General features: G+C 40.1%; 1 protein-coding gene across 1 annotated transcript in view; it reads right to left on the minus strand.

The window, feature by feature from the left end:
* Positions 1-26,341, minus strand: part of LOC118211441 (hemicentin-1-like) — a 202,790-nt gene that overhangs the window by 73,946 nt on the left and 102,503 nt on the right. Inside the window, exons 37-46 of the mRNA XM_035388640.1 lie at positions 21,494-21,775; positions 20,999-21,274; positions 19,845-20,123; positions 19,182-19,478; positions 4,222-4,500; positions 3,729-4,004; positions 3,206-3,502; positions 2,107-2,376; positions 1,551-1,826; positions 194-475 (exon numbers count right to left, since the gene is read on the minus strand). Coding sequence (XP_035244531.1) covers positions 194-475; positions 1,551-1,826; positions 2,107-2,376; positions 3,206-3,502; positions 3,729-4,004; positions 4,222-4,500; positions 19,182-19,478; positions 19,845-20,123; positions 20,999-21,274; positions 21,494-21,775 — 2,814 coding nt within the window. The remainder of the gene's footprint in view (positions 1-193; positions 476-1,550; positions 1,827-2,106; positions 2,377-3,205; positions 3,503-3,728; positions 4,005-4,221; positions 4,501-19,181; positions 19,479-19,844; positions 20,124-20,998; positions 21,275-21,493; positions 21,776-26,341) is intronic.

Below are 26,341 nucleotides of genomic sequence, written 5' to 3' on the forward strand. Positions count from 1 at the left end.
AAGTGCAAGATGAAGATGGAGTCACAGGAATACCTCTTTTCATCAATTGCTCTTGTAAATACCTTATATAACAATACACAATATAACAGAGTTAAAAAAAATGAGTCATTTGCAAATGCTGAAAATTATTACTCTTATACATGAACATAAATTTAAGTCAAAGTTATTTTCACAGCACAACAACATTACTCACCATCTACATTAAGTGTCACATCGTTGCTAACGTTAGTGTAAACATCTCTTCCTGGTATTTTCCCTCTGCAGGAGTATTTTCCACTGTGTGACTGATCTAGAGCTGGGATTGTGAACTCATTTCCACTACTGGAGTCCTCACTGTTGAAAGAGGCTCCATCTCTGTACCACAGATAACTCCACCCAGTCTGACGGGTCTGAATCTCACATTTGAGAGTCACTTTCTCCGTGGGGTAGAACTTCCTCCATGCAGGGTTCAGGGTTAGCATAGCAGGCGGTGGAGCTGCCAGTACAGGACACAATCAAAACCAGCACTGGGACAAAGAATTTCACCTCCTCAGAAATGTATTTTTTCTTATACATTTCACAGTCTTTTCAGCAGGGGTTCAGGAATCTTCCTGATACATGTATTCACGAATCGGTGAAAATGTCTAAGCTGACAAAAAATTTCATTTTACAGAGTAAAATAATAATTTTGCAAAGTGCCTTGGTTACTGGCATCTACTAAGTGTCAAAATATAAAGAAAATGAATTATAATGAAGCTCCATCTGTCTCGGTGCCATTTTTACAGTCATAAGAGCGTAAAAAGGCATGAAGCAAAATATAGTGAAGTAACGAAGAACTACATGTGGGTGCTCCAAATTATTAAGAAATACATAGGCTAATAATCAGTTGATACGCTACATTTCCAAAAGTATGTGGATATCCATATGTACTTGTTGAACATATCATTCCAAAACCATGAACATTAACATGTAGTTAGACCCCCATTTGCTGCTATAACAGTCTCCACTCCCCTTCCAGTAGATTTTGGAACATGGCTGCAAGGATTTGTTTCCATTCAGTCACAAAAGCACTACTGCGGTCAGGCACTGATTTTGCGCTTAAGGCCTGGTTCGCAGTCGGCATTCCAATTCATCCTAACAATGTGTGATGGGGTAGAGGTCAGTGCTCTGTGCAGGCCAGTCAAGTTCTTCCAAACCAAACTCGGCAAACAATTTCTTTATAGACCATACTTTGTGCACAGGGGCATTGGCTTGCGGAAACGGGAAAGGTCCTTCCCCAAACTGTTGCCATAAAGTTGGAAGCACACAATTCTCTAGAATGTCATTGCATGGTGTAGCATTAAGATTTCCCTTCAATGGATCTAAGGGGCCTAGTCCAACCCATGGAAAACAGCCCCAGACCATTATTCCTCCTCCACCAAACTTTACAGTTGGCACGATGCATTCTGCCAAACCCAGATTCGTATGGCAGACTGCCAGATAGTGAAGCATGATTCATAATGCCAGAGAATGTGTTTCCACTGGATTTTATACATTAAATTTGTATTTTTATGTAATACATGACAGCTTACCATTAACTGTGAGTGCAACCGTATTGCTGCTGCCAGTGTACCATACTCTTTCCTTATGCTGTCCTTTACATGTGTATGTCCCTGAGTCTGACTGAACAGCAGACAGGATCTCATAGGTGTCCTCAGCTGTGCCCACAGGAAGTTCTCGTCCATCTCTGTACCATTTATGCATCCACACAGGAGAGCGGTCCTGAATGTCACAGCGCAGAGCTGCTCTCTCTGTGTTAAAGATGTTTGTCCATCCAGTCTGTACAGTCAGAACCACGGGTGGGAGTGCTGGGCAGACCAGGAAACAAAGAGCAAGATGAAGATGGAGTCACAGAAATACCTGTTTTACGTGGAGCGCTCACACTCTTCAGTCCATAACTTTTTACACAAATGGTAAAAAAAGATCAATGGCAAATGCAAGCTTTCTTGATTGATTTTGTCAACACCTTTCTACACAGTGTTACAGAGTGAACAAAGGAGTCATTTCCAAGCACTGAAAATTATTACTCTTATACATGAATATAAATTTAGGTACAAGTAATTTTCACAGCACAAAAACATTACTCACCATCTACAGTCAGAGTCACATCTTTGGTCATTTCAGTGTAAACATCTCTTCCTGGTATTTTCCCTCTGCAGGAGAAACTTCCACTGTGTGACTCAGCTAAAGCAGGGATTGTGAACATATTTCCTTTGCTATTGATAGGGGCTCCATCTCTGTACCACAGATAACTCCACCCAGTCTGACGGGACTGAATCTCACATTTGAGAGTCACTTTCTCAGTGGGGTAGAACTTCCTCCATGCAGGGTTCAGGGTTAGCACAGCAGGCGGTGGAGCTGCCAGTACAGGACACAATCAAACCCAGCACTGGGACAAAAATTTTTCGATTTCTATCTACAATAACACAAAAATATGACTTGTACTTAAAAACAGTCTTAGACATGACTTTTCTTAAAATATTCTTAATTTGGATTTAATTACAATTTAATTAATTATTGGAAGTCTGTCTAATCATTGTGCAGTCAGAGGTGGAGGGGTGGGAGAGAAGTGCCTATTTTACTTGCCTGTAATGCATGTAAAATAGGCATTAAGTTGCAAGAAAACTCCTTGCAAAGAAAGAGTTAAGCTTAAATGTGCGAGGTCAAGTAAACATTGAGGCAAAAAGATTATTCCCAGTCAGGAATTGCAAAGCAGCTTTAAGATTTCCAGGTGCAGTTTTCAGTACACACTCAGAAGGCAGAAGACAAATATCTTGTGCTGTGTAGCAAGAGAAACTGTCATAAAACTACACCACAACTTACAGGAAGAACTCAATGCTACTAGAGAGAAACCAGTTGCCCTGATTACAGTGAAATGGCAACTACGATCATACAAAAAAACATGCAAAAATGTTCAGACAGCAAATGTTTATGCATTTGTGCTTGTATGCAAGTACAATGAAAATATTATTTATTTTGTTTTTGTATGTGTGTGTCTGTGTGTGTAGACATGCATGTGCTCATGTGCGTTTGTATGCATGTACAGTAATGGCACTACGATTCATTTTATTTTAGTTGTACCAGGTGAAGGTGAACTGTAAAAGTAACATTAAATAACATTACAGAATTATTAGCTGTATCAGATACTAGATTGATAAAAAGCAGTGAAATGTATTTCTTATGTTACCAGATATGCTGAGCTGGAGAGAGTCACTGTACAGTGTGTAGAAAGGGGGTTTCCCTCTCCATGCTTGGCACCAGTACTCTCCACCATGTGAAACTGCAGCAGAGCGGATGGTGTAACTGGACCCATCAGTGCTGCTGGAGTCAGTGCTGGTCAGTGCTGCTCCCCGTGTTTTTTTGAACCAGAGATACTCCCAGCCAGCAGGATCAGTGCCAGCCTTACAGCTCAGGGTCACTGTATCTCCTGTGAGGATCTCTCCACTGGGGGGCTCCAGAGTCAGCAGGGGTTTGGGGGCCTCCCCTACAAAACAGGTATAATTTTACCCGCAGGTTAAAACACATTATTTAATATTGTTGGTGGGGGGGTGAACATACATTTCAGATGCTACTTTAAGAAACTAACCCTAATAAACAGGCCACAAAGAACAATCCACAACATTACATTTAAAGTAAAAAATTTAGCATAAATCGAAATACTACATTTTAATTATTACATTTGTATCATTATGTAATAAATGAGATCTTACCGTTAACTTTGAGTGCAACCATATTGCTGCTGCCAGTATAAAGTACTCTTTCCTTATGTTGTCCTTGACATGAGTATGTTCCTGCGTCTGATTGAGCAGCAGACAGGATCTCATAGGTGTCCTCATTCATGTCCACAGGAAGTTCTCGTCCATCTCTGTACCATTTATGTATCCACACAGGAGAGGGGTCCTGAATGTCACAGTGCAGAGTCGCTCTCTCTCTGTTAAAGATGTTTGTCCATCCAGTCTGTAGAGTCAGAACCACGGGTGGGAGTGCTGGACAGACCAGGAAACAAAGTACAAGATGAAGATGGAGTCACAGGAATACCTGCTTTTTATGGATTGCTGATGCCTGTCAGTCGACAACTTTCTATATAATATTACAAAGGTAACAAAAAAAATCATTTGCAAATGCTGGATATTAATTATTGAACTTTTAAATAAGCATTAATATATGTCTAGCTAGCTCTCACAACACAACAACATTACTCACCATCTACAGTCAGAGTCACATCTTTGCTCTTTTCAGTGTAAACAGGGCTTCCTGGTGTTCCTCCTCTGCAGGAGTATATTCCACTGTGTGACTGATCTAGAGCCGGGATTGTGTACTCATTTCCTCTGGAGAGCGCAATGTTGATAGGGGCTCCATCTCTGTACCACAGATAACTCCACCCAGCCTGATGGGACTGAATCTCACATTTGAGAGTCACTTTCTCAGTGGGATAGAACTTCCTCCATGCAGGGTTCAGAGTTATCACAGAAGATTGTAGAGCTGCCAGTACAGGACACAATCAAACCCAGCACAGGGACAAAGAACTTCACTTCCTCAGAATTTTTTTTTCTTTTTTTCAGCAGGCATTCAGGAATCTTCCCGGTACATGTATTAATAAATCAGTGAACATTTCTTAGGCGACATAAATTTTCATTTTCCTTTGTAAAATTTTAATTGTGCAAAGTGCCCTGTTTAATCGAATCCACCAAGCATCAAAATATAAACACAATTAGTTATAATGAAGCTTCAACTGTCTCTGTGCCAATTTTACAGTCACAAGAGCGTAATAAGGCATGCTAAAAACAGTGAAGTAACAGGAAGAACTACATGTGCATATTCCAGATTATTAAGAAAGATGTGGACTACAAAGTAATTTATTTTTGCCCTTAACTTACAAATGCATTACTGCAAATGCTGGCTTTTAGTCACAATCACGTGCCTTCAACTGCAGTGCGCACAATTAGAATGTGGTTACACTTTAGGAGCATCAATGTGAACAGGCAGCCCAATGAAGACAGCCTGACAAACTCACTTCCTTTTCAATCACTAATATGTTAGCATGTTCGTTCTGTTCTCCTGTATACACGCTACTCTTGCTCTACAGTTTTTTTTTCACATCTTTGAATTTAAGAGGTTCTGTTGCTCATCAAAAAAACTGAAATACGATTTTCTAAATATACATCTCTTTGAAGTGAAGTATATTCTGCAAGTAAAATGCTAATATCTTGTCTTACATGTCACTGTCAGAGTATGTGGAGAGCTGATTATCTTGCGATTTTCAGTCTTTGCTTCACACCAATACAGAGCACTGTCAGACTCAATCACACGACTCAGGGTGTAAGTAGAGAATCCTTCTCCAGTATAGGAGGAGAGTGTGGTCTCTTTAGCTTCTCTTAGCTTCTTCCAGGAATATTCCCATCGGATGAATGGATCTGAATCCTCAACCTTACAGGTAAGACGCACAGTCTCCCCTGACCACACATTTGACCTCTGCGGATCAACAGTCAGGACAATCCGAGCTCTGGTCTCTAGAGAAGAAATATTATCCCAGTGAAAACAAAGGATGTGAAATGGCTTCCTAAAACATGTATTCAACATTAACTAACAGCAGGCAAAAATGTTCACAAACAGCCAATGTTTACTTATTGATTGGCAACTTCACAAAATTTGCTTGAAAATGAATTCGTGTTAGAGCAGTGTAGTTAGTTTCAAATTAAAATGGCATGTTTTATTTTAATAAAAGAAAGAAAACTTGCTCATATTTGAGGGACACAAAGATACAGCAGATGCTGAGTTTGTAGTGTAAGCACAATGTACAATTAATAAGCTAAAACCTTCTGTTCCATTGTTCAATATTCCCTTTGTTTCCCATAAAATGCACTTTATGGATAAAGTAGTATGAATAAGATGCACGTGAATAATAAAAATACTTGCCTGCCTCTTGTACAAAGAACATCAGGACAACCAGTCCAACTGGAGGGGAAAAAATTAAAATGAGGGGCTTTTTTTTGTTTTAGTTTTTTTTACCAATAAAGCAAATCAGCAGCACAAATGTAGTGCACAGAAACACAAAAACAAGAGAGAAACAAAAGAAATGCCAAAAGCCTTCTTATGTCATTGATGTATAGAAGGGAACAGAGGGTAATATTTGTAAGTAGGAGTGAGAGGCAGTGTTCAGCGTAGTTATTTTGATGGTAAAGCCTGAAAAGCACTTTGAAAGCACGGGGACCCTATAAACCTACACTTAGGGAGATAGCATACCATCCGCTCCAGTTTGCCATGTTATTAGTACTTCATAAACATGTAACAGGTTGTGTTCAAAAAATGAGAAAGAAATGTACTTTCTGGCTAAATTATATTACTTCCACCGAACATGACAATGTTCTTATTCACACAGTGATGCATGGTGACTCATTCACACCTAGAATGCATCTTTCATAATGTTATTCTGATTCTGAGTGTGATTCCTTCTTGTTTTAATTCACTATAAGAAAGACAGAATGGAAAAACTCACCTGTTCTTGTGGCGAACTCATACATGTTGAGCTTTCTCTCCCCTGCTCTTTCTCAAAGAGGTACAGCCCTGCAACGCTTGCTGGTTTTGTTGGTGGATGTGTCTCATTCTTGTAATACAGCTGTGGTCAGACACTGGTGTGGTTAAAGCTACTTCTCAGGAACCAGGTTAAAAATAAACACTTCAAAAGTACTCACAGACACAAACCTGCACATTCACTCATGTATAGTGTATACCTTTCTGGAATTAGTATATTTATTTATGCATTTATTTGTTTGCTTGTTTTCAATTATTTATTATATTATGGTTATGATCGTAGCCTACAGCAATGTGACTACACAATGAGAGGAGAAAGTAATGAAGACCATGATCTACCCACAAGATGAGCGTGCAGTTAGAGACAGGAAATGAGATACAAGGGAGAATACAGAGCAGTATAACGTCTCCTGCATCACACCTTTTTTATCACGTCTGAAAATGACATGTCCACAATAAAATGGCTACTACTTGAGCCCTTTAGACTACAGGCATAATCCTGGCTCTGCTGAAATGTAACCCTTGGGAGTTTGTTTTCAAAGAGACAGAATAGCTGTAAATAAACAATACATCTGAGAGAAAGTTATAGACGCTCACCAGTGGAAGTGGAAGTTTTTTCTCACCTAAAAGATGATTTTTTTATTTTATTTTGTTGTGGAATGGATAGAAATGCCTGGTGGGTTTAAAAATACAATGAAGCCACAGCCACAGCCACACCATTAGGCAAATCCTGGTTCAAAATTGAATACCACCAAAAATTTGAATTCTGCATTGTTTTTTTCCTAAGCTATGTCTAGCCAGGTTTCCAAAAGCAGGTTAAGTACCTTGGTCAAGGGAACAAAGGCACTGTTCTACCTGGGAATTATGCCGCCCATATAATAATACATATATTGTGAGAATGTATTTAGATGCTCACCTATATAAATTTGAATCAAGTCCTTCACTGAACAAGTCCTCTGCACGTTTTTTTGGATGAAAAATTGCTGTGGATTTCGTTCACTGGATCCTTCTCGTGAAAAAGACACCGACTATACCGTGATCTTTGTCGTCAGTGGATTTCCAAAACGCACTGAAGCTGAGGAACCCCCAAGCCTTTTTTGGCATCCCACATGTTAGAAGATAAGGGACCGTTTTCGCTAAATCATTGCCACCGTAAAATGGGTTGTAGAGATAGAACCGTGAGTTGTAACACTTTCAAACGGTATGTCGTGTTACCAGGCTGATTGAATTTAACCATAATGCAACTGAACGAATGCAAATGAACCCACTCCAGGGCGTGAAGGCAAAGGCTGTTTATGTACACATTTATCAGGCCCGTATACGACTGGCTGTACCAGAGCGCTTGGAATTATTGGGTTCTCTCTGCAGATAGCATAGCAAAGTTTTGTGCGTTATGACACTAAACTAAGTCCATTGTCACTGAACAGTTCCGTATGCCGTTAATGGTCGCTGGTCGGGGCTCAACTCTCCATCACACCACACCACCCACTTCCCGTTTCACACCAGCAAACACCGCCCCCTGCTGACGCTACAACGCTCTGGACATTGCAGGAACGCCTCAGCACAGCTGCGTGCGCACGCAGACAGACACCCTGCCGCACCAGACGAGAGTGTAACAAGCCGCGCCTGCGGCGGATTTGTACAAGACGCCGGGTATCTTTAAAAAGGCAGCTCGCATCGCAACCGAGAGGCACTCCACTGTATCTAGACAACATTGCCTTTCCCCCAGTTTCTAGCCAAGACCCACTCTCTCTCGGACAAGGCTGCTGCTCAAGACTGTTCCGGTGTTCTGTCGATTTGGCCTACCTTGTCGAAATGTTCTACCAGTAAATTTATCGTCATGTGTATGAGCATATCGGAAGAATACTTCCGCGAGTAAACTGCGCTACTTTAGTAACTCGATAGGGAAGACGAAATGTCAGAAGACCGGCTGTAGACGCGGTGCGGGAAGACAGAATCTGCAGCTGATTTCCCTGTGAAACAGCGGGGCATCGCTTTTGTTAAACGCATTTTTTCTTTGGCTTTTGCTTTCGTTTTGACATCGACGCGTGGAGTGTTACCGTGTGCGGGACGTAAGCGGTACCGTGGTTGCCTCTAGTAAAGCTAGAACTGGTGACTTTTTTGGGTCCTGTCTGGCTAACATTAAACTGCAGCATGAACCACAGAGGCTTCCATTTCACTTAACTGAAGTGAATTTTTCACTTAATGGGAAAAAAAAAAAAAAAAAAAAAAAAAAAAAAAAAAACAGGGCCAATCCATAGCATCTGGGCACAATAAAATATGTTTGTTGTCTTTCATATCTGAAATAGTGACCCCTGCTTTGCTCAAGTTCTTTTTTGGCTATTATAATTTTTCCTTTTAAGAGCATTAAAAAGCTTTCAACAGGTAATATGATCTTCCCAGTATATTTTCACATTAATAAAACAATGTTTTGATATACAATATGTAGTTCCTCAATCTTCAGTTGAATTATAAATGTATATTTTCTGTAACCAGGTCTATCAACATCGATAAAATACAATAATGTATACGTTTGTCAATTCCAATCAAGTTTAAAATAGCAGTATTTTCTGTTCTAGACTAGTGGCGCCACCTAATGTTTTCTGAAGGAAATACAAATTTGAGTGATGCATTTTGAATAGTATTGTATGCTTCTACATTACACAAGAAACCTAGTATATGGCTGGACCTAACACACGTGATCCGGCCGACCAATGGTGTAACTTCATAACTCAGCCGACCAATGGTGTAACCTCATCACTCAGTCAGTCACAGACATTTTGTAGGACTGGCGTTTGTAGGGCTGGCCCCACTGTTGCGGTCCAGCCAGAAATTATACTTGGCAATCATCAGTATTCTGAATGTTCCCATTAGAATTCAGAGTAATTTACACAAAAAACACATTACTTAAGCATGTCAAAAACCTTTTACATGTTTGGGCAAGCAAAACATCAGCAAGCTTTCTGTTACTTGTGGGTTAAAATTTTAATGAAATTTCTTCTGTCGTTATGAAAGAATATAACACATATGGCGAAAATGAAAGCAAAAAATAATTAGGGTGAAATCAAACGTAACATTTGAAGAATAAAGGTTAAAATTATAAGGCTTGAATGCCTTATAATTTCACAGCTATGTCGTAAGTAGTAAAAAAAAAAAAAGCTCATGAAATGAAGCACGTGCATGCAGTCTAAAGGTAAGCCATGTAGTCAGAGATCAATGCTCTGGATACACATACAGTACAGTCATCTCAGAAACCATGGGATGACCTTTTCCTACATTACATGAAATCCTCACTCTTTCCTTTGCGATCACAGCCATCTGCACTGGTCCCAAGAGAGATGTTTCTCTTCACTGGCCAGCTAAAACAAATGAGAAATGGTCACAACTACAGATTCACAGAAGCAGTGTCACGAACAGAAATATGGCCAAAACAAATAATCAAAATACACCCAGGTAGAGTTGACAGTGCATCACAGTACCTTTGATTGTTGTGAGATCTTCTGGATCCTCTTTTGGTGGGGGTACTATGAACGCAAACACGAGATATGAGAAAGTATTAGCTCCATTCAGTCTCCAGGGCTAACGCAGCCAGAATGATCATGAAATGGTTAATATCAGGACGGGGTCAGGATTTTAACCCTACTTCTTGTGGTCAGAGTCTAGAGCTCTACCACTGGGCTAGACTCAAAGACTGATGAACCCAAAAGCAGAAAACAAAAAAACTGGATTCCAAAAAATATACACAAGAAGGTACTCAGGCACAACAGTCTTTAGGTTCCAAAGAACACAATCCAAAAAACTTGTAAACAAGTTTCAAAATACAAAAAATTTCAAAATACAAAAAACTCATAGATAATGAAACTAAACACAAGAGGGTTTTCAAGCACAGCAACAGTCCAACAAAAGCAAGCACAAGGTAGCACTTACTCAAGGTAGACCAGACAAAGACTGAGCAAAGACAGCTGCAAAACGGCAACTTAAATACACAGCGCAATTAAGACACAGGTGGAACATATTACCAAGACACTCTCAAAGACAGAAAAAAAAAGAAACCGAAAGTCTATAAGGGTGCCATCTTTTGGCCAAAAGAATGTATTACAGTCCAGATGCTGACAGTTAAATTCTAAAATTATTGCATGATAATTCATATAAATCTATGCGCAAAAAACATGATTCAAAATATAATTTACTTATTTATATTTTTATATATTTACTGTTTAAATATCTACTATTTGTGTGTTTTAATAATGGCACAATAATTAATTTAATTTTTTTTGTAGCAGAACTCGGAAATCAACACTATCAATAACATTAAAGAATTTAGCTTTATCTTATACTAGGCAGATTGAAAATAAACACTACATTTAATTTTGTTAATAGTTATGTAGAGCTTCAGAGAGCCACTGTACATTTTCCTCATCTTATACTGGACAGATGAAAAAAATAAAAGAGTTGTAATTTATTTATGAAATTACCACAAAATGTCATCATAGTCTCCAGGGTAGGCACAGCCTGAGGACGAGCTGAAAGACCAGAATGATTATAAAATGTTTTTTAGATGAATGAATCTACAATAAATGAAAATTCATCAAAATCCCTGCTTCTGTGCGTGTGTTTTTTGGTTTGTTTTTTTTTTGTGTGCCATTTTTCTGCCCAATTTAGTCGTATATACCAATTCCTCAGTCGATGCGCTATCCTCTGTCGGTCTCCTCCGATACATGTGGTGTCGGCAGCCACTTCTTTTCATCTGACAGCGAGGAGTTTCACTGGGAGAGAGTAACGTGCGCAGAGGTTAATGCTATCTCCCCCAGATGCCCTCCCTGCTGGACAGGCGCCCTGACCAATCAGTAGGAGTCGCTAATGCAGCGCTCAGGACTCATACCCTCACAGGCTTCCCACCCGCAAAAACACAGCGTCTAACCCAGCAGATGGTGAATTTGTGTACTAAATTCAATGTAGCTGACATTGTAATGATGATCAGCCGCAATTTCCTCTTTCTTTCAAGGTCTTTTCTTACAAATTTCTGAATGACTCTTTATGGATAAAGTACAGAACAATAAAATAAATAAGATGTGCATGAATAATGAAAATACTTGCCTGTCTCTTGTACAAAGACAGTCAGGACAACAAGGCCTACTGGGGGAAAAAAATAACATTTTATTAGCTATTCCAGTTATTCACCCCTAAAGCAAACCCAGTACATATGAAGGGCACAGAAATGTTTTGTAGACATTATCTCAACAGGAAAATTTGGAAAAAACAGAAAAAAAGAAAGTAGCTAGCTGATCTGAGCTCGGAGCTTGCACCTCGTAGCTAGCTGATCTGAGCTCGGAGCTTGCACCTTGCAGCTAGCTGATCCAAGCTCGTGGTCAAAACGCCTTTCAGGGATGGCGAACGGCACCTAAAGGAGCCTTGGTGTGCTTGTGAACCTCAGCACGTTGACATGCCAAGCAGGCATTCGCCCAGTCACCGACATCCTTCTTCAGGCCGTGCCACACAAACTTCTCAGACATTAATTTTTGCGACGCCTGGTGGCCCGGATGGGACAGGTTGTGCAAAGCATCGAAAACACGCTGCCGCCAAACCGCTGGCACCACTGGTCTTGCGACGCCAGTGGACACATCGCAAAGGAGCAGCAGGCACGACGTACCGAAACTTGCATCCTGCAGCTGCAGGCCTGTGGTCAGCGTGCGTGACGCCTGCACTTCGGGGTCAGACGCTTGGTCAGCAGCCATCTGAGTGTAATCTACACCTAAATGGACCGCGCCCGCCGTAGATCGTGAAAGACGGTCTGCCGCCACGTTGTCCTTTTCGGCGACGTGCTGAATGTCCGTGGTGGACTCCGAAATGAACGCTAACTGGCGGGCAAACCACGGCTCCGAAACTTTAGCCATAGCTAGAGCCAAAGGTTTGTGGTCTACGAAGGCAGTGAATGTGTGGCCCTCGAGCAGGAAACGAAAGTGTCGCACAGCTAAATAAAGGCCGAGGAGCTCGCGATCAAATGTGCTATATTTGCGTTCAGCGGGGCGGAGCTGGCGGCTAAAAAAAGTGAGCGGTTGTCAAACCCCGTCCACCAGCAGTTCGTGCACCCCGCCAACCACGAAATAAACAAATCTTTCTCTCTTTTTGGGCGATTGTAAATCTTGAAAAGCACTTTCTACTCACAGGGACCCCATTTACCCTTACCTTGGGAGACAGCATACCTTCCACTCGCACTTCGTAAACACGTAACAGGTTGTGATTAAAAAAAGGATGCAGATCTCAGGTACACAATGGTACATCACGCAGTGACTCATTCACACCTAGAATGCATCGTTCACAATGTTATTTTGATTCTGAGTGTGAATCCTTCTTATTTCAATTCAGTGATAAGAAAGACAGAATAAAAAACTCACCTATTGCTGTGGTGACCACATACACGTTGAGCTTTCTCTCCCCTGCTCTTTCTCTAACAGGTATAACCCTGCAGCACTGGCTGGTTTTGTTAGCGGATATGTTGCATTCTTTTAATACAGCTGTGGTCAGGCATTGGCTGGAAACATCAGTGTGGTTAAAGCTACGTCTCATAAACCACGCACAGAAAAAGTCCAAAACTATATACAGACACGAACCTGCATACACGCGTTATATCCAGCTATAAAACTAGATGCAAAGTAAGAAGTTGTGTCACTCTGCATAAGTGTTGGCTAAATACCTGTAATGTTAACAGCCTTTCTTGATAGTTCCCCTCCCAGGCGTAATCTAGTTTCTTTCAATGCTTTACATTGCTTTGGGGGTATAGTTTAATTTAATTTGTAGATTAACGTTACTTGTATTTTACTTAAAACATGAAAGTGAACAAGACGTCTCTATCATCCACTGTTCTCGAGCTAGCTAATACATGTCACTAAGTAGGCGTTAATAACTTCATTCCCTTATGCAATATTGACACTATTGACATTCAAATTATATTAGAATGTTCAATGCAGATGTTTAGCAAAAGTCACAAACGGGGAGTCATGTGCATTTCATGACGGCAGATTTGTGTCTATACAAGTTTCCTCCTGCGTGTGGCACCAATGTATAGAGGCCTCTGTCTTACCTGCCCCAGGGCCTGAACCACACACAGACAACCACACATACACAAGCAGGGAAAAACGTTTACACACACACTCACAGGTCTCCAATCTCTACAACCACACAGCGAAAACGAACAGAGATCAACAACAGAGAGACGACAAGCTGCAGGAGCCACGTAGCTTTTATCTTCCAGAGGAGGGATGTGATTGGTGGAGGCGGGACCAGGTTAACGATGATTGACAGCGGGGACAGCGAATGGAATGATGAATGGCTCTCCCGCAGCATTACAGAGGGGGAATAAAACACACACGACATGGAACGTAACACAATCCAAAATCACAAACCAACAACATGATAAAACAAGATAAAATTCTTTTTTTATTTTTCTAAAAACAAATTAAACAAAAGCAAGTCTAAAAATTGGGTCTTAAGCTGCTTTTTAAAGGAGTCCACCTGTACACAATTCTTAAGTCCATTGGGAGAGAGTTCCAGAGTTTCGGAGCTATAACCTCAAAAGCACAGTCTCCTTTTGTTTTGAGCCTGGAGCGAGGAACAACCAACAAACCCTGATCAGAGGACCTTAGATTCCTACTGGGCTTATATGGCTGCAGTAGCTCTTTAATGTAGACAGGTGCCTGATCATGCAAGGCTCTGCAAACAATTACAAGAATCTTGAAATGGATTCTGAATTTGATGGGAAGGCAGTGTAGAGATTTCAGGATTGGCATTACATGAGACCTTTTGGGGGACCTGGTCAGGAGCTTAGCAGCAGCATTTTGGACCAGTTGTAAGTGGTGAAGAGATGTCTTGCTAAGACAGGTGAAAAGGGAATTGCAGTAATCAAGATGTGAGGAAATAAATGCATGTATAATCATCTCCAACCCAGTTGTGGAGACAATGGGCCTGAGTTTGGCAATGTTTCTCAGCTGGTAGAAGCAGGAGCGAACCAAGCAATTTACATGCTGGTCAAAACTCAATGCCTAGCCCATAGAAATGCCTAGATTACAGAGGGTGGGTTTAACAGAAGCGGATAAAGAGCCAAGACATATTCCATCACCTTCGGGACAACGCCATCTGGGACAGAAATAAGAACTTTAGTATTTCAGTATTTAGCTGCAGAAAATTGTCTGCCATCCAATCTTTTACAGAGTCGAACCAATTCAGTAGAACAGCAAGTCTTGAAACATTTTTAGGCTTAAACAAAAAGTATAATTGAATATCGTCCGCATAACAATAGAAGGAGACATCATTAAAATTGCTTATTATCTGCCCGAGAGGAAGCAAGTACAAAATAAACAGCAGTGGGCCTAGGAAAGAACCTTGGGGAACACCACAAAAAAGAGATTCAGCTGATGAGACATAACTATGGACTGTAACCAAGAAAGTCCTGTCTGACAGGTACGAGGAAAATCAATCCAAAGCTGATCCAGAAATACCCAGCCACTGCCTGAGCCTCTCAATCAAAATACGGTGGGTCCACCATATCAAAAGCAGAACTGAGATCTAACAGAACCAATACAGAACATTCTCCTGCATCACCCTTCATTAGCAGATCATTTGATACTCTGAGAAGAGCTGTTTCTATTGAGTGCAACCGACGGAAGCCAGACTGAAACTTCTCTAAAATGTTGTGCTCATCTAAGACAGCTGTTAGCTGCTTAGCAACCACTTTTCACTTTTTCTAAGACCTTAACTATAAAAGGTAATTTATAAATAGGCCTGTAGTATATATCTATTTATATAAAGAGAGAAGTGCAATGGTTCAGAGAGACTTGTCAACAGTCTCCTGCGCATATGCGTATAGACATTTCACCACTCACATTTTGCACAATTGCATATTGTTATTATTACTAAACAATAAACTGCATTCATTTTAACCTGGCATTCCTCTTTGACTCTTACCACTGCACACCCAGCCGTTTTAAGGTTCTAACACTGAGATCCCAGGATATCTGCACCCTGCAGTCACTCACCTGTACACTAGTGTCATAGCAGGATACACAATGTATTTATGCAGGCTACACAAGCAAGTCACCTCCACGGTAACCATGATAGACAGCGATCCGTATTGAGCCACACTACTGGTGGACAGCAGTCTCCTTCGTCTATACCTAACCGTTAGCCCAGAGGAAAGGTTAAAACACTATATAATCAAGATAACATTAAATTAATCCCGTTGCAGTAAAACTACATGCATTCCTTTGCCACTCAGATACTTCCGCTGTTTGGTTTGCGGAGGGGTTTCTTACAGTTGGCGACCTCGATGTTATAAGTTCTGTTGGTGACCTGTTTGGTGTATCTGAGGGGTTTCTTACATAGGTGATCACCAGTATTCTGAATATTCCTACTAGAATGCAGAGTCAGTTACACCATTAAAAAAACACACTGATTTAGCTTGACAAAAACTTTTACATATATTGGGCAAGAAAAACATCGGCAAGATTTCAGTTACCTGGGGGTTAAAATTTAGATTAAATTTCTCCTGTCATTATGTAAAGAATATCACACATATGGCTAAAATTTAAGAAAAAATAAAAATTAGGATACAATCAAACTATGTATGTCGTAGGATATAAATAAAAAAGCACAAATAAAATCAAGCACATGTCCCCAACATAAAGGTAAGCCGTGTTCTCCAGGATCAGTGCTTTGGATACACCTACAGTGACACATCTTTTATTTAATGTATGAAAATGACATTTTCCTTCATTACATAAAATCCTCATTCTTTCCTTTGCGATCACAGTCATCAGCGTTGGTCCTGAGCAAGATGATTTTCTTCTTCACTGGCCAGCTAAAACAAATGAGAAATAGTCACAACTACAGATTCAGAAAAGCAATATCACAAACAGAAATATGGGCAAACCAATCATCAAAATACAGCCAAGCCGAGTTTACAGTGCATCGCAGTACCTTTGAATGATGTGAGATCTTCTGGATTCTGTTTTGGTGGGAGTACTATGAAAGCAAACAAGAGATGTAAAAATGTATTAATGAATATACATGTTCACATAAGTGTCATTCATTATGGAAGCAAACTTGTTGAATTGGCATATATCAAAATGTAACAATGTATTCAGGCAACCAAGTCACATAGTCATGCATCTACAGATAATGAGAATGCATTACTTTTTTTTTTTTACATACATTATGAATTAGCATCAATTAAAAATAAAATGAAAACAAAGAAAGAATTGGATAAAGATAGTACCTTCAGTCTTCTTTTTCAGGTCCAGAATAGAATAGAGTTCAATGCTGCAAGCAGCTACAAATACAATATAAATATAAAGAATTAAATAAGAAATCATTCTGAGAAAAAGGCACTAAATTACAGAATGAATGGTCAATTCACTGGTGTGCTGTAAAAATTAATTGAATTCAGTAATACCTTTTTGCATATAAGTACTAATTTATCAAAAAACACATGAAATCCAAATTTATTTTATAATTGTGTACTCAAAGGTGAATGTGGGATAATGCCTTTTTTTGTCATTGTTGGATTTTCTTCCCAAACAGGAAACAATATCTATGCTCAGAAGGATTTGTGGTATCAGAACCTGAAGTAAAAGTTCATTATGAAAATACCCTTTTTTAATAAAATGGTCTAACAATACATCATAAATTATGAAATACCATTTGCTTCAGTGGATTGTTCTTCATTACTGACATGTTCACGGTCCCCAAACAGGTGTTCTGAAATACACATTGTAAGACAGAGAAAAAGTAACATAACATAACTGGCCATTCAGCCCAACAGTGTTCGCCATTTTCCTACCACTAAAGTGTACTTGGTGCTCGGGTTACCTACAAACTAGATGGCATCTAGCACCATATCAAACCTGGCCTTGAGAACCCCCAGAGTTTCTGCCACTACTACATGACACGGCAAGCTATTCCACGCAGTGACTATTTACTGCCTGGGTGAAAAAACACTTTCTAATGTCTGTGTGGAAGTTGGCTTTTGCTAATTTCCATTTATACCCCCTCGTTCTAGCTTTTATCTTTCATATCAGGAACCAATTTGGTTGCCCTTCTCTGAACCATTTCTTTTATATCTTTGTTCTAGCACAGTCCCCAGAACTGCACACAATACTCTAAGTGTGGTCTGACAAAGGTATTGTGGTCTGTAAAGGTAAGTACGATAATCAATAAGTAGGTTCTCCGGTGAAGATTAGATGGGTGGACAGACTTCATCTTTTAAGGGTCTCCTGTGAGACAAAGACATTCACAGCACAACATTACTCACTAAGAGGTCAGAAATATTAACAAGGGGAAATGAAAACAGTAAATTTCTCACCTGTGGGTGGCTTTGACAAAACCATGTCATTCTGTGGTGTCATCTTGTAAGCTGTTTAACACAGTGGAATACACACACACATGGGATAGAGGCAGTCAGTTAATTTAAACAATGTTAGTTTTCTGTATTTTTGTTTCTATAATTCTTTAAATAATACGTTCAGTACTTCAGATAATACTGTCTGTAGCCCATATTGCACATTTTCCCTACTCCTACATTTCCTGTGCTCAATATAAAACCAAGTAATTTGAATGAGGACTCTCCACAACGTGTTGACCAATGTGGAACAGTGAACAGAGCAGCAGTGTAGTACCATGGGGAAGGAACTCCACTTGTAAACTTGCAGGTTTGATTCCAAAGTACCACACTGCCAAAGGTACCCTTGATCAACGCACTTAACATGGATTGCTTTAGTATGGAATCCAGCTGTATAAATGGGTACTATGTGAAAATGCAGGAGTTCTGTACATTGCTGTGGTAAATGCGTGTAATGTAAAAGAAAAGCAATGAGCCGGTAGCACAATTCACACTCACCCAACTTCCTTTTCTTTCTCAGGCAAACACAGCCCAGGGCTGTGAGGATGAGTCCGAGCAAGACTGAGCTGGCCACAGAAACCAGAACTTTCCACTTTAGGACTGACAGACAAGGGAACACAAAACAAAGGGAGGGACCCAAAATCATGCAACTCATTATAAATGACCAGCATTATGACCTGTAATGGCTGAACTACATTGGCTGCATTAGCTGCATGGATTGGCTTCGACTGCTTATCCTTAAGCTCAAAATACCATGGTGCACTGTGGAGTACTGACTGAGTCTATTGCAAACAAGATAGCGTGATTTCCTTTCATACGCTGTGCTCACCACGAGCGCTTGGAGGGTGGTGGAGGAAGTGGTCTTGGGTGAGGCACATTTCATTAATAGCCTGACAAAAGGAGTGGAACTCACCAATGTTGTGTGCTCTAAATCCTTCGCTGAACTCTGTGTAAGACGGTTGGCCTGTTCTGTTTCCTCTGCATTTATATTCACTGCTCTATTCACTTCCCCAATAGTGTAGGAGAAGCACAGAATAGTCTAGAATGTGATTGTATTCTGTAGAATTAAAATTAGCCTTCACTAGAACTAAGCGGCCTAGCCCAAACAATTAAAAACATCCCCAGACCAAAGAGTGTCCAGATACTTTTGGTCATATACCGTATAGAACATTTCAGAATTATTTGCTTTATCATATACTAGACTGAGAAATAAAGCAGCAAAATGTATTTCTTATGTTACCAGTTATGCTGAGCTGGAGAGAGTCACTGTACGGTGTGTAGACAGTGGGGCTCCCTCTCCCTGCTCGGCACCAGTACTCTCCACCATGTGAAACTGCAGCAGAGAGGATGGTGTAACTGGACCCGTCAGTGCTGCTGGAGTCAGTGCTGGTCAGTGCTGCTCCCTGTGTTTCTTTGTACCACAGATACTCCCAGCCAGCAGGATCAGTGCCAACCCTGCAGCTCAGGGTCACCATATCTCCTGTGAAGATCTCTCCACTGGGGGGGTCCAGAGTCAGCAGGGGTTTGGGGGCCTCCCCTACAAAACAGGTATAATGTCACCCGCAGGAAAAACACTAGAAAACCAGAGTAACATTAAGACACTTGCTATTATAAACAGGACTGCACAAACCATAACTCACCATATAATAAAGTTACTTGTTGGGTAACAGATGATTGCTCACCCAGCATTCACCCAGACCATACAATACAATAAAATACAATAAGCTCTTATATAGTGCTCTTCATGCGTACATCCCAGGGTGCTTTACAAAAAAAATAAATAAATAAATAACCAACCTAAGAAGTCAAAACTAAGACGAATAGGCACATGAGAATCATGGTACGTATAAATTAACATAAATATAGGTCTGTGTTGTTTTCACAGCACAGCAACATTACTCACCATCTACAGTCAGGGTCAAATTTTTGCTCTTTTCAGTGTAAACATCTCTTCCTGGTATTGCTCCTTTGCAGGAGTATCGTCCACTATGTGACTGATTTAGAGCCGGGATTGTGTACTCATTTCCTCTGGAGGGCACACTGTTCATAGAGGCTCCATCTCTGTACCACAGATAACTCCACTCAGTCTGAATGAACTTAATCTCACATTTGAGAGTCACTTTCTCAGTGGGGTAGAACTTCCTCCATGCAGGGTTCAGGGATAGCACAGCAGGCGGTGGAGCTGCCAGTACAGGACACAATCATACCCAGCACTGGGACAAAGAACTTCACTTCCTCAGATATTCTTTTTTTCTTTTTTCTTAATTCAATCTTTTCAGCAGGGGTTCAGGAATTTTCCTGGTACATGTATTCATAAATCAGTGAAAATTTCTAAGCTGACATAAAATGTTCATTTTCCAGTGTAAAGTTTTAATTTAGCAAAGTTCCTTGGTTAGTAGCATCTACTAAGTGTCAAGATATTAACAAAATTAGTTATAATGAAGCTGCACCTGTCTCTGTGCCAGTTTTACAGTCACAAGAGGATAATAAGGCATGCAAAAATAGTGAACTGGAAGAGCTGCACATGCATATTACAGATTATTAAGAAAGATATGAACTACATTTCCATTTTAATTTTGCCCTTAACTTACAAATGCAATGCTGCAAATGCTGGCTTTCATTCACAATCAAAAATTGATAAGTAAACTTTGATCATTTCTGAATGAGTAAAAGTGTGTTTATTAAGGAAAAATGAAAGCCTTCATTTAATTGTAAGTCAAAATTAAGTTTGAGAAAAGTCTGAATCGAGGCCAATGTGCACCTTCAACTGCAGTGTGTACAAATAGAATGTGGTTACACTTTAGGAGCATCAATGTGAACAGGCACCAAAATGATGACAGTCTGACAAACCAACTTCCTTTTCAGTCACTAATACATGATGCTTTCTGTCCTAGTGTGCTGACATTATTTCGTTTTAAAACTATTACTTTTTGTTTTTGTTAATGTCGGAGGCATGTTTGTGTTAAAATGCCACTATGATTTATTTCATTTTAGTTGTAGTAAATAATGAATTTCAATTATTAAATTTGTATTTTTATGTAATAAATGACAGCTTACCATTAACTTTGATTGTGATCGCGTTGCTGCTGCCAGTGTACAGTACTCTTTCCTTATGCTGTCCTTTACATGTGTATGTTCCTGAGTCTGACTGAACAGCAGACAGGATCTCATAGGTGTCCTCAGCTGTGCCCACAGGAAGTTCTCGTCCATCTCTGTACCATTTATGCATCCACACAGCAGAGTGGTCCTGAATGTCACAGTGCAGAGTCTCACTCTCTCCGATAAAGACGTATGTCCATCCAGTCTGTAGAGTCAGAACCACGCCTGGGAGAGCTGGACAAACCAGGACACAAAGTGCAAGATGAAGATGGAGTCACAGGAATACCTGCTTTGTATATATTGCTGATGCCTGTAGGTCGACAACTTTCTATACAATATTACAAAGGTAACAAAAAAAAAATCATTTGCAAATGCTGGATATTAATTATTGAACTTTTACATAAGCATTAATATAGGTCTAGCTAACTCTCACAGCACAACAACATTACTCACCATCTACAGTCAGGGTCACATCATTGCTCTTTTCAGTGTAAACATCTCTTCCTGGTTTTCTCCCTCGGCAGGAGTGTATTCCACTGTGTGACTGATTTAGAGCTGGGATTGTGTGCTCATTTCCACTGCTGGAGAGCGTACTGTTGATAGAGGCTCCATCTCTGTACCACAGATAACTCCACTCAGTCTGACGGGACTGAATCTCACATTTGAGAGTCACTTTCTCAGTGGGGTAGAACTTCCTCCATGCAGGGTTCAGGGTTAGCACAGGAGATTGTAGAGCTGCCAGTACAGGACACAATCAAACCCAGCACAGGGACAAAGAACTTCATTTCCTTCCAGTTTTTTTTTCTTCTTTTCAGCAGGCGTTCAGGAATCTTCCTGATACATGTATTAATAAATCGGTGAAAATTTCTTAGGCGATATAAATTTTCATTTTCCAGTGTAAAATTTTAATTGTGCAAAGTGCCCTGATTAATAGAATCCACTAAGTGTCATAATATAAACACAATTAGTTATAATGAAGCTCCAACTGTCTCTGTGCCAATTTTACAGTCACAAGAGCGTAATGAGGCATGCTAAAAACAGTGATGTAACAAGAAGAACTACATGTGCATGTTCCAGATTATTAAGACAGATATGGACTACAAAGCAATTATTTTTGCCCTTAACTTACAAATGCATTGCTGCAAATGCTGGCTTTTAGTCACAATCAAAATTGGTACGCAAATTTTGATGATTTCGGAAAGTGTAAAAGTGTGTTTAATAAAAAATTAAAACCTTCATTTAATTGTTAGTCAAAATTAAGTTTGAGTGAAGACTGAATCTAGGGCAGTGAGTGCCTTCAACTGCAGTGTGCACAATTAGAATGGGGTTACACTTTAGGAGCATCAGTGTGAACAGGCAGCCCAATGGAGAGAGCCTGACAAACTGACTTCCTTTTCAATCACTAATACATGTTCTTTCTGTTCTCCTGTAGACACACTACTCTTGCACTACAGTTTTTAAAATTTATTTTCACATCTTTGAATTTAAGGTTCTGTTGCTCATCAAAAAAACAGAAATATGATTTTCTAAAGATACATCTCTTTGAAGTGAAGTATCATTCTGCAAGTGAAATGCTAATATCTTGTCTTACATGTCACTGTCAGAGTATGTGATTAGCTGATTATCTCGCGATTTTCAACCTTTGCTTCACACCGATACTGAGCACTGTCAGACTCAGTCACACGACTCAGAGTGTAAGCAGAGAACCCTTCTCCAGTATAGGAGGAGAGTGTGGTCTCTTTAGCTTCTTCGAGGTATATTTCCATCGTGTGAACGGATCTGAATCCTCAACCTTACAGGTAAGACGCACAGTCTCCCCTGACATCACATTTGACTTTTGTGGATCAGCAGTCAGGACAACTTGAGCACTGGTCTCTCAAGAACAGATAATATCCCAGTGAGAACAAAGGATGTGAAATGGCTTCCTAAAACAAGCATTCAGCATTACCACCATGCACAGACAGCCAATGTTTACGTATTGATTAGCAATTTCAGAAACTTTACTTGCAGCCTTAATTGCTGGTATTGATAAACAGAGCATGAATTCATGTTAGAGCAGTAAAGTTAGTTTCAAATTAGAATGTTTTATTAAAATAACACGTGCCAAAGAAAACTTGCTCATATTTGAGGGACATGAAGATATAGCAGATGCTGAGTTTGTAGTGTAAGCACAATGTACAATTAATAAGCTGGAACCTTCTGTTTTGTTCAATATTCCCTTTGTTTCCCATAAAATGGATGGATTTATGAATAAAGCAGTATGAATAAGATGCACGTGAATAATAAAAATACTTGCCTGCCTTTTGTACAAAGAACATCAGGACAACCAGTCCAACTGGAGGGAATAAAATGAAAATGAGGGTTTTTTTTTTTTTTTTTTCAATTTTTTTTTTACCAATAAAGCAAATCAGCAGCACAAATGCAGTGCACAGAAACACAAAAACAGGAGAGAAAGAAAAGAAATGCCCAAAGCCTCCTTGTGTCCTTGATGTATATAAGGGAACAGAGGGTAATATTTGTAAGTAGGAGTGAGAGGCAGTGTTCAGCGTAGTTATTTCAATGGTAAACCCTGAAAAGCACTTTGTATGCACGGGGACCCTATAAACATACACTTAGGGAGTTAGCATACCTTCCACTCTAGTTTGCCATGTTATTTTATTAGTACTTCATAAACATGTAACAGGTTGTGTTCAAAAAATGAGAAAGAAATGTACTTTCTGGCTAAATTATATTAATTCCACAGAACAAGACAATGTTCTTATTCTCACAATGATACATGGTGACTCATTCACACCTAGAATGCATCATTCACAATGTTATTCTGATTCTGAGTGTGATTCCTTCTTGTTTTAATTCACTATAACAAAGACAGAATGAAAAACTCACTTATTGCTGTGGTGAACTCATGCATGTTGACCATTCTCTCCCCTGCTCTTTCTCAAACAGGTACAGCCCTGCAGCGCTGGCTGGTTTTGTTAGCGGATGTGTCTCATTCTTTTAATAGAGCTGTGATCAGACACTGGTGTGGTTAAAGTCACCTCTCATGAACCACGTAAAAAAAACACTTCTAAAGAACTCACAGACACAAACCTGCACATTCCCACATTTAAAGTGAATACCTTTCTGGAATTTTTATATTTATTTATTTGTTTGCTTGTTTTCAATTAATTATTATGTTGTGGTTATGAACATGCAGCAATGTGACTACACAATGAGAAGAGAAAGTAATGAAGACCATGATCTACACATGAGATGAGCGTGCAGTTAGAGACAGGAAATGTGATACAAGGGAGAATACAGAGCAGTATAACCCCTTCTGCATCACACCTTTTTAAATCACAAGTCTGAAAATGACATGCCCACAATAAAATGGCTACTGTCATTGAGCTCTTTTGACTACAGGCATAATCCTGGCTCTGTTGAAAGGTAACCCTTGGGAGTTTGTTTTCAAAGAGTCAGAATTGCTCTTAAAAAATAATAAATCAGAAAGTAATAGAAGCTCAAACACAGTGGAAGTTTTTTCTCTCACCTAAAAGATTATTATTTTATTTTTTTGTGGAATGGATACAAATGCCAGGTGGGTTTAAAAATACAATGAAGCACCCACACCCACACCATTGGGCAAATCCTGGTTCAAAATTGAATACCACCAAAAATTTGCATTCTGCATTGTTTTTTTCCTAAGCTATGTCTAGCCAGGTTTCCAAAAAGGCCATTTGGAGATTCCAAAAGGACACTTGGTTACCAAATGATGTTATGGGTGTTTATAGATGTAAAATACTATATATTGTATACTGTGTGTTAGTTGAAGACGTTTGCGGAAATTCTCACTTTTCCTACGCCTGCCACTCTCCACCACCCTCCCCTTGCTACCCCTGGCAGCAGCAGGTCTGGAAGACTGTAGAAAATATCTACATCAGTTATCCAGTTTACTAATCCATTAACAGAAGTCCATTGATAAGTTTTTTTTAATCAAATACCCCACCCCCATCAATATTTCACACACTTACCACAATTTCACACCACATGTATCATTCAAAATCAGGCCTACACCTTATTTAAGAGTACTGAATATCACATTGCAGGCATTTGGCAGACGCTCGTATCCAGAGCAACTTGCAACATTTTACATAGCATTTACATTGCATCCATTCATACAGCTGGATATATACTGAAGTAATGCAGATTAAGTCCCTTGGTGAAGGAAACAAAGGTACTGTTCTACCTGCAAATTATGCCGCCCATGTAATAATACATATATTGTGAGAATGTATTTAGTTAATAGTAATACATATATTTTGAGAATGTATTTAGATGCTCACCGACATAAATCTGAATCAAGTCCTCTGCACTTTTTTTGGATGAAAACTTACTGTGGGTTTTGTTCACTGGATCCTTCTCGTGAAAAAGACTGACCTTATCGTCATATGCCGTCCTGATCGTAATACGCACAGAAGGTGAGGAACCCCGAAGTCTGTTTTGGCATCCCACTTGTTAGAATATAAGGGACCGTTGTCGCTAAATCATAGCCACCGTAAAATGGGTTATAGAGATAGAACCGTGAGTTTTAACACTTTCACGGTATGTCGTGTTACCAGGCTGATTTAATTTCACCATAATGCAACTGAATGACTGCTAATGAACCCACTCCAGGGGGTGAAGGCAAAGGCTGTTTATGTACACATTTATCAGGCCCGTATACGACTGGCTGTACCAGAGCGCTTGGAATTATTGGGTTCTCTCTGCAGATAGCATAGTTTAGTGTCATAACGCACAAAACTTTGCTAAGTCCATTGTCACTGAACAGTTCCGTATGCCGTTGGTCGCCGGTCGGGGCTCAGCTCTCCATCACACCACACCACCCACTTCCCGTTTCACACCAGCAAACACCGCCCCCTGCTGACGCTACAGCGCTCTGGACATTGCAGGAACGCCTCAGCACAGCTGCGCGCGCACGCAGACAGACACCCTGCCGCACCAGACGAGAGTGTAACAAGCCGCGCCTGCGGCGGATTTGTACAAGACCCCGGCTATCTTTAAAAAGGCAGCTCGCCTCGCAACCGAGAGGCAATCCACGGTAACTAGACAACATTGCTTTTCCCCCAGTTTCTAGCCAAGACCCACTCTCTCTCGGACAACGCTGCTGCTCAAGACGGTTCCGGTGTTCTGTCGATTTGGCCTGCCTTGTCGAAATGTTCTACCAGTAAATTTATAGTCATGTCGATGACCATATCGGAAAAATACTTCCGCGACTAAACTGCGCTACTTTAGTAGAAATGTCAGAAGACCGGCTGTAGACGC

The sequence above is a fragment of the Anguilla anguilla genome, chromosome 13 (assembly GCF_013347855.1).
Source record: "Anguilla anguilla isolate fAngAng1 chromosome 13, fAngAng1.pri, whole genome shotgun sequence".
NCBI classification, from domain to species: Eukaryota; Metazoa; Chordata; class Actinopteri; order Anguilliformes; family Anguillidae; genus Anguilla; species Anguilla anguilla.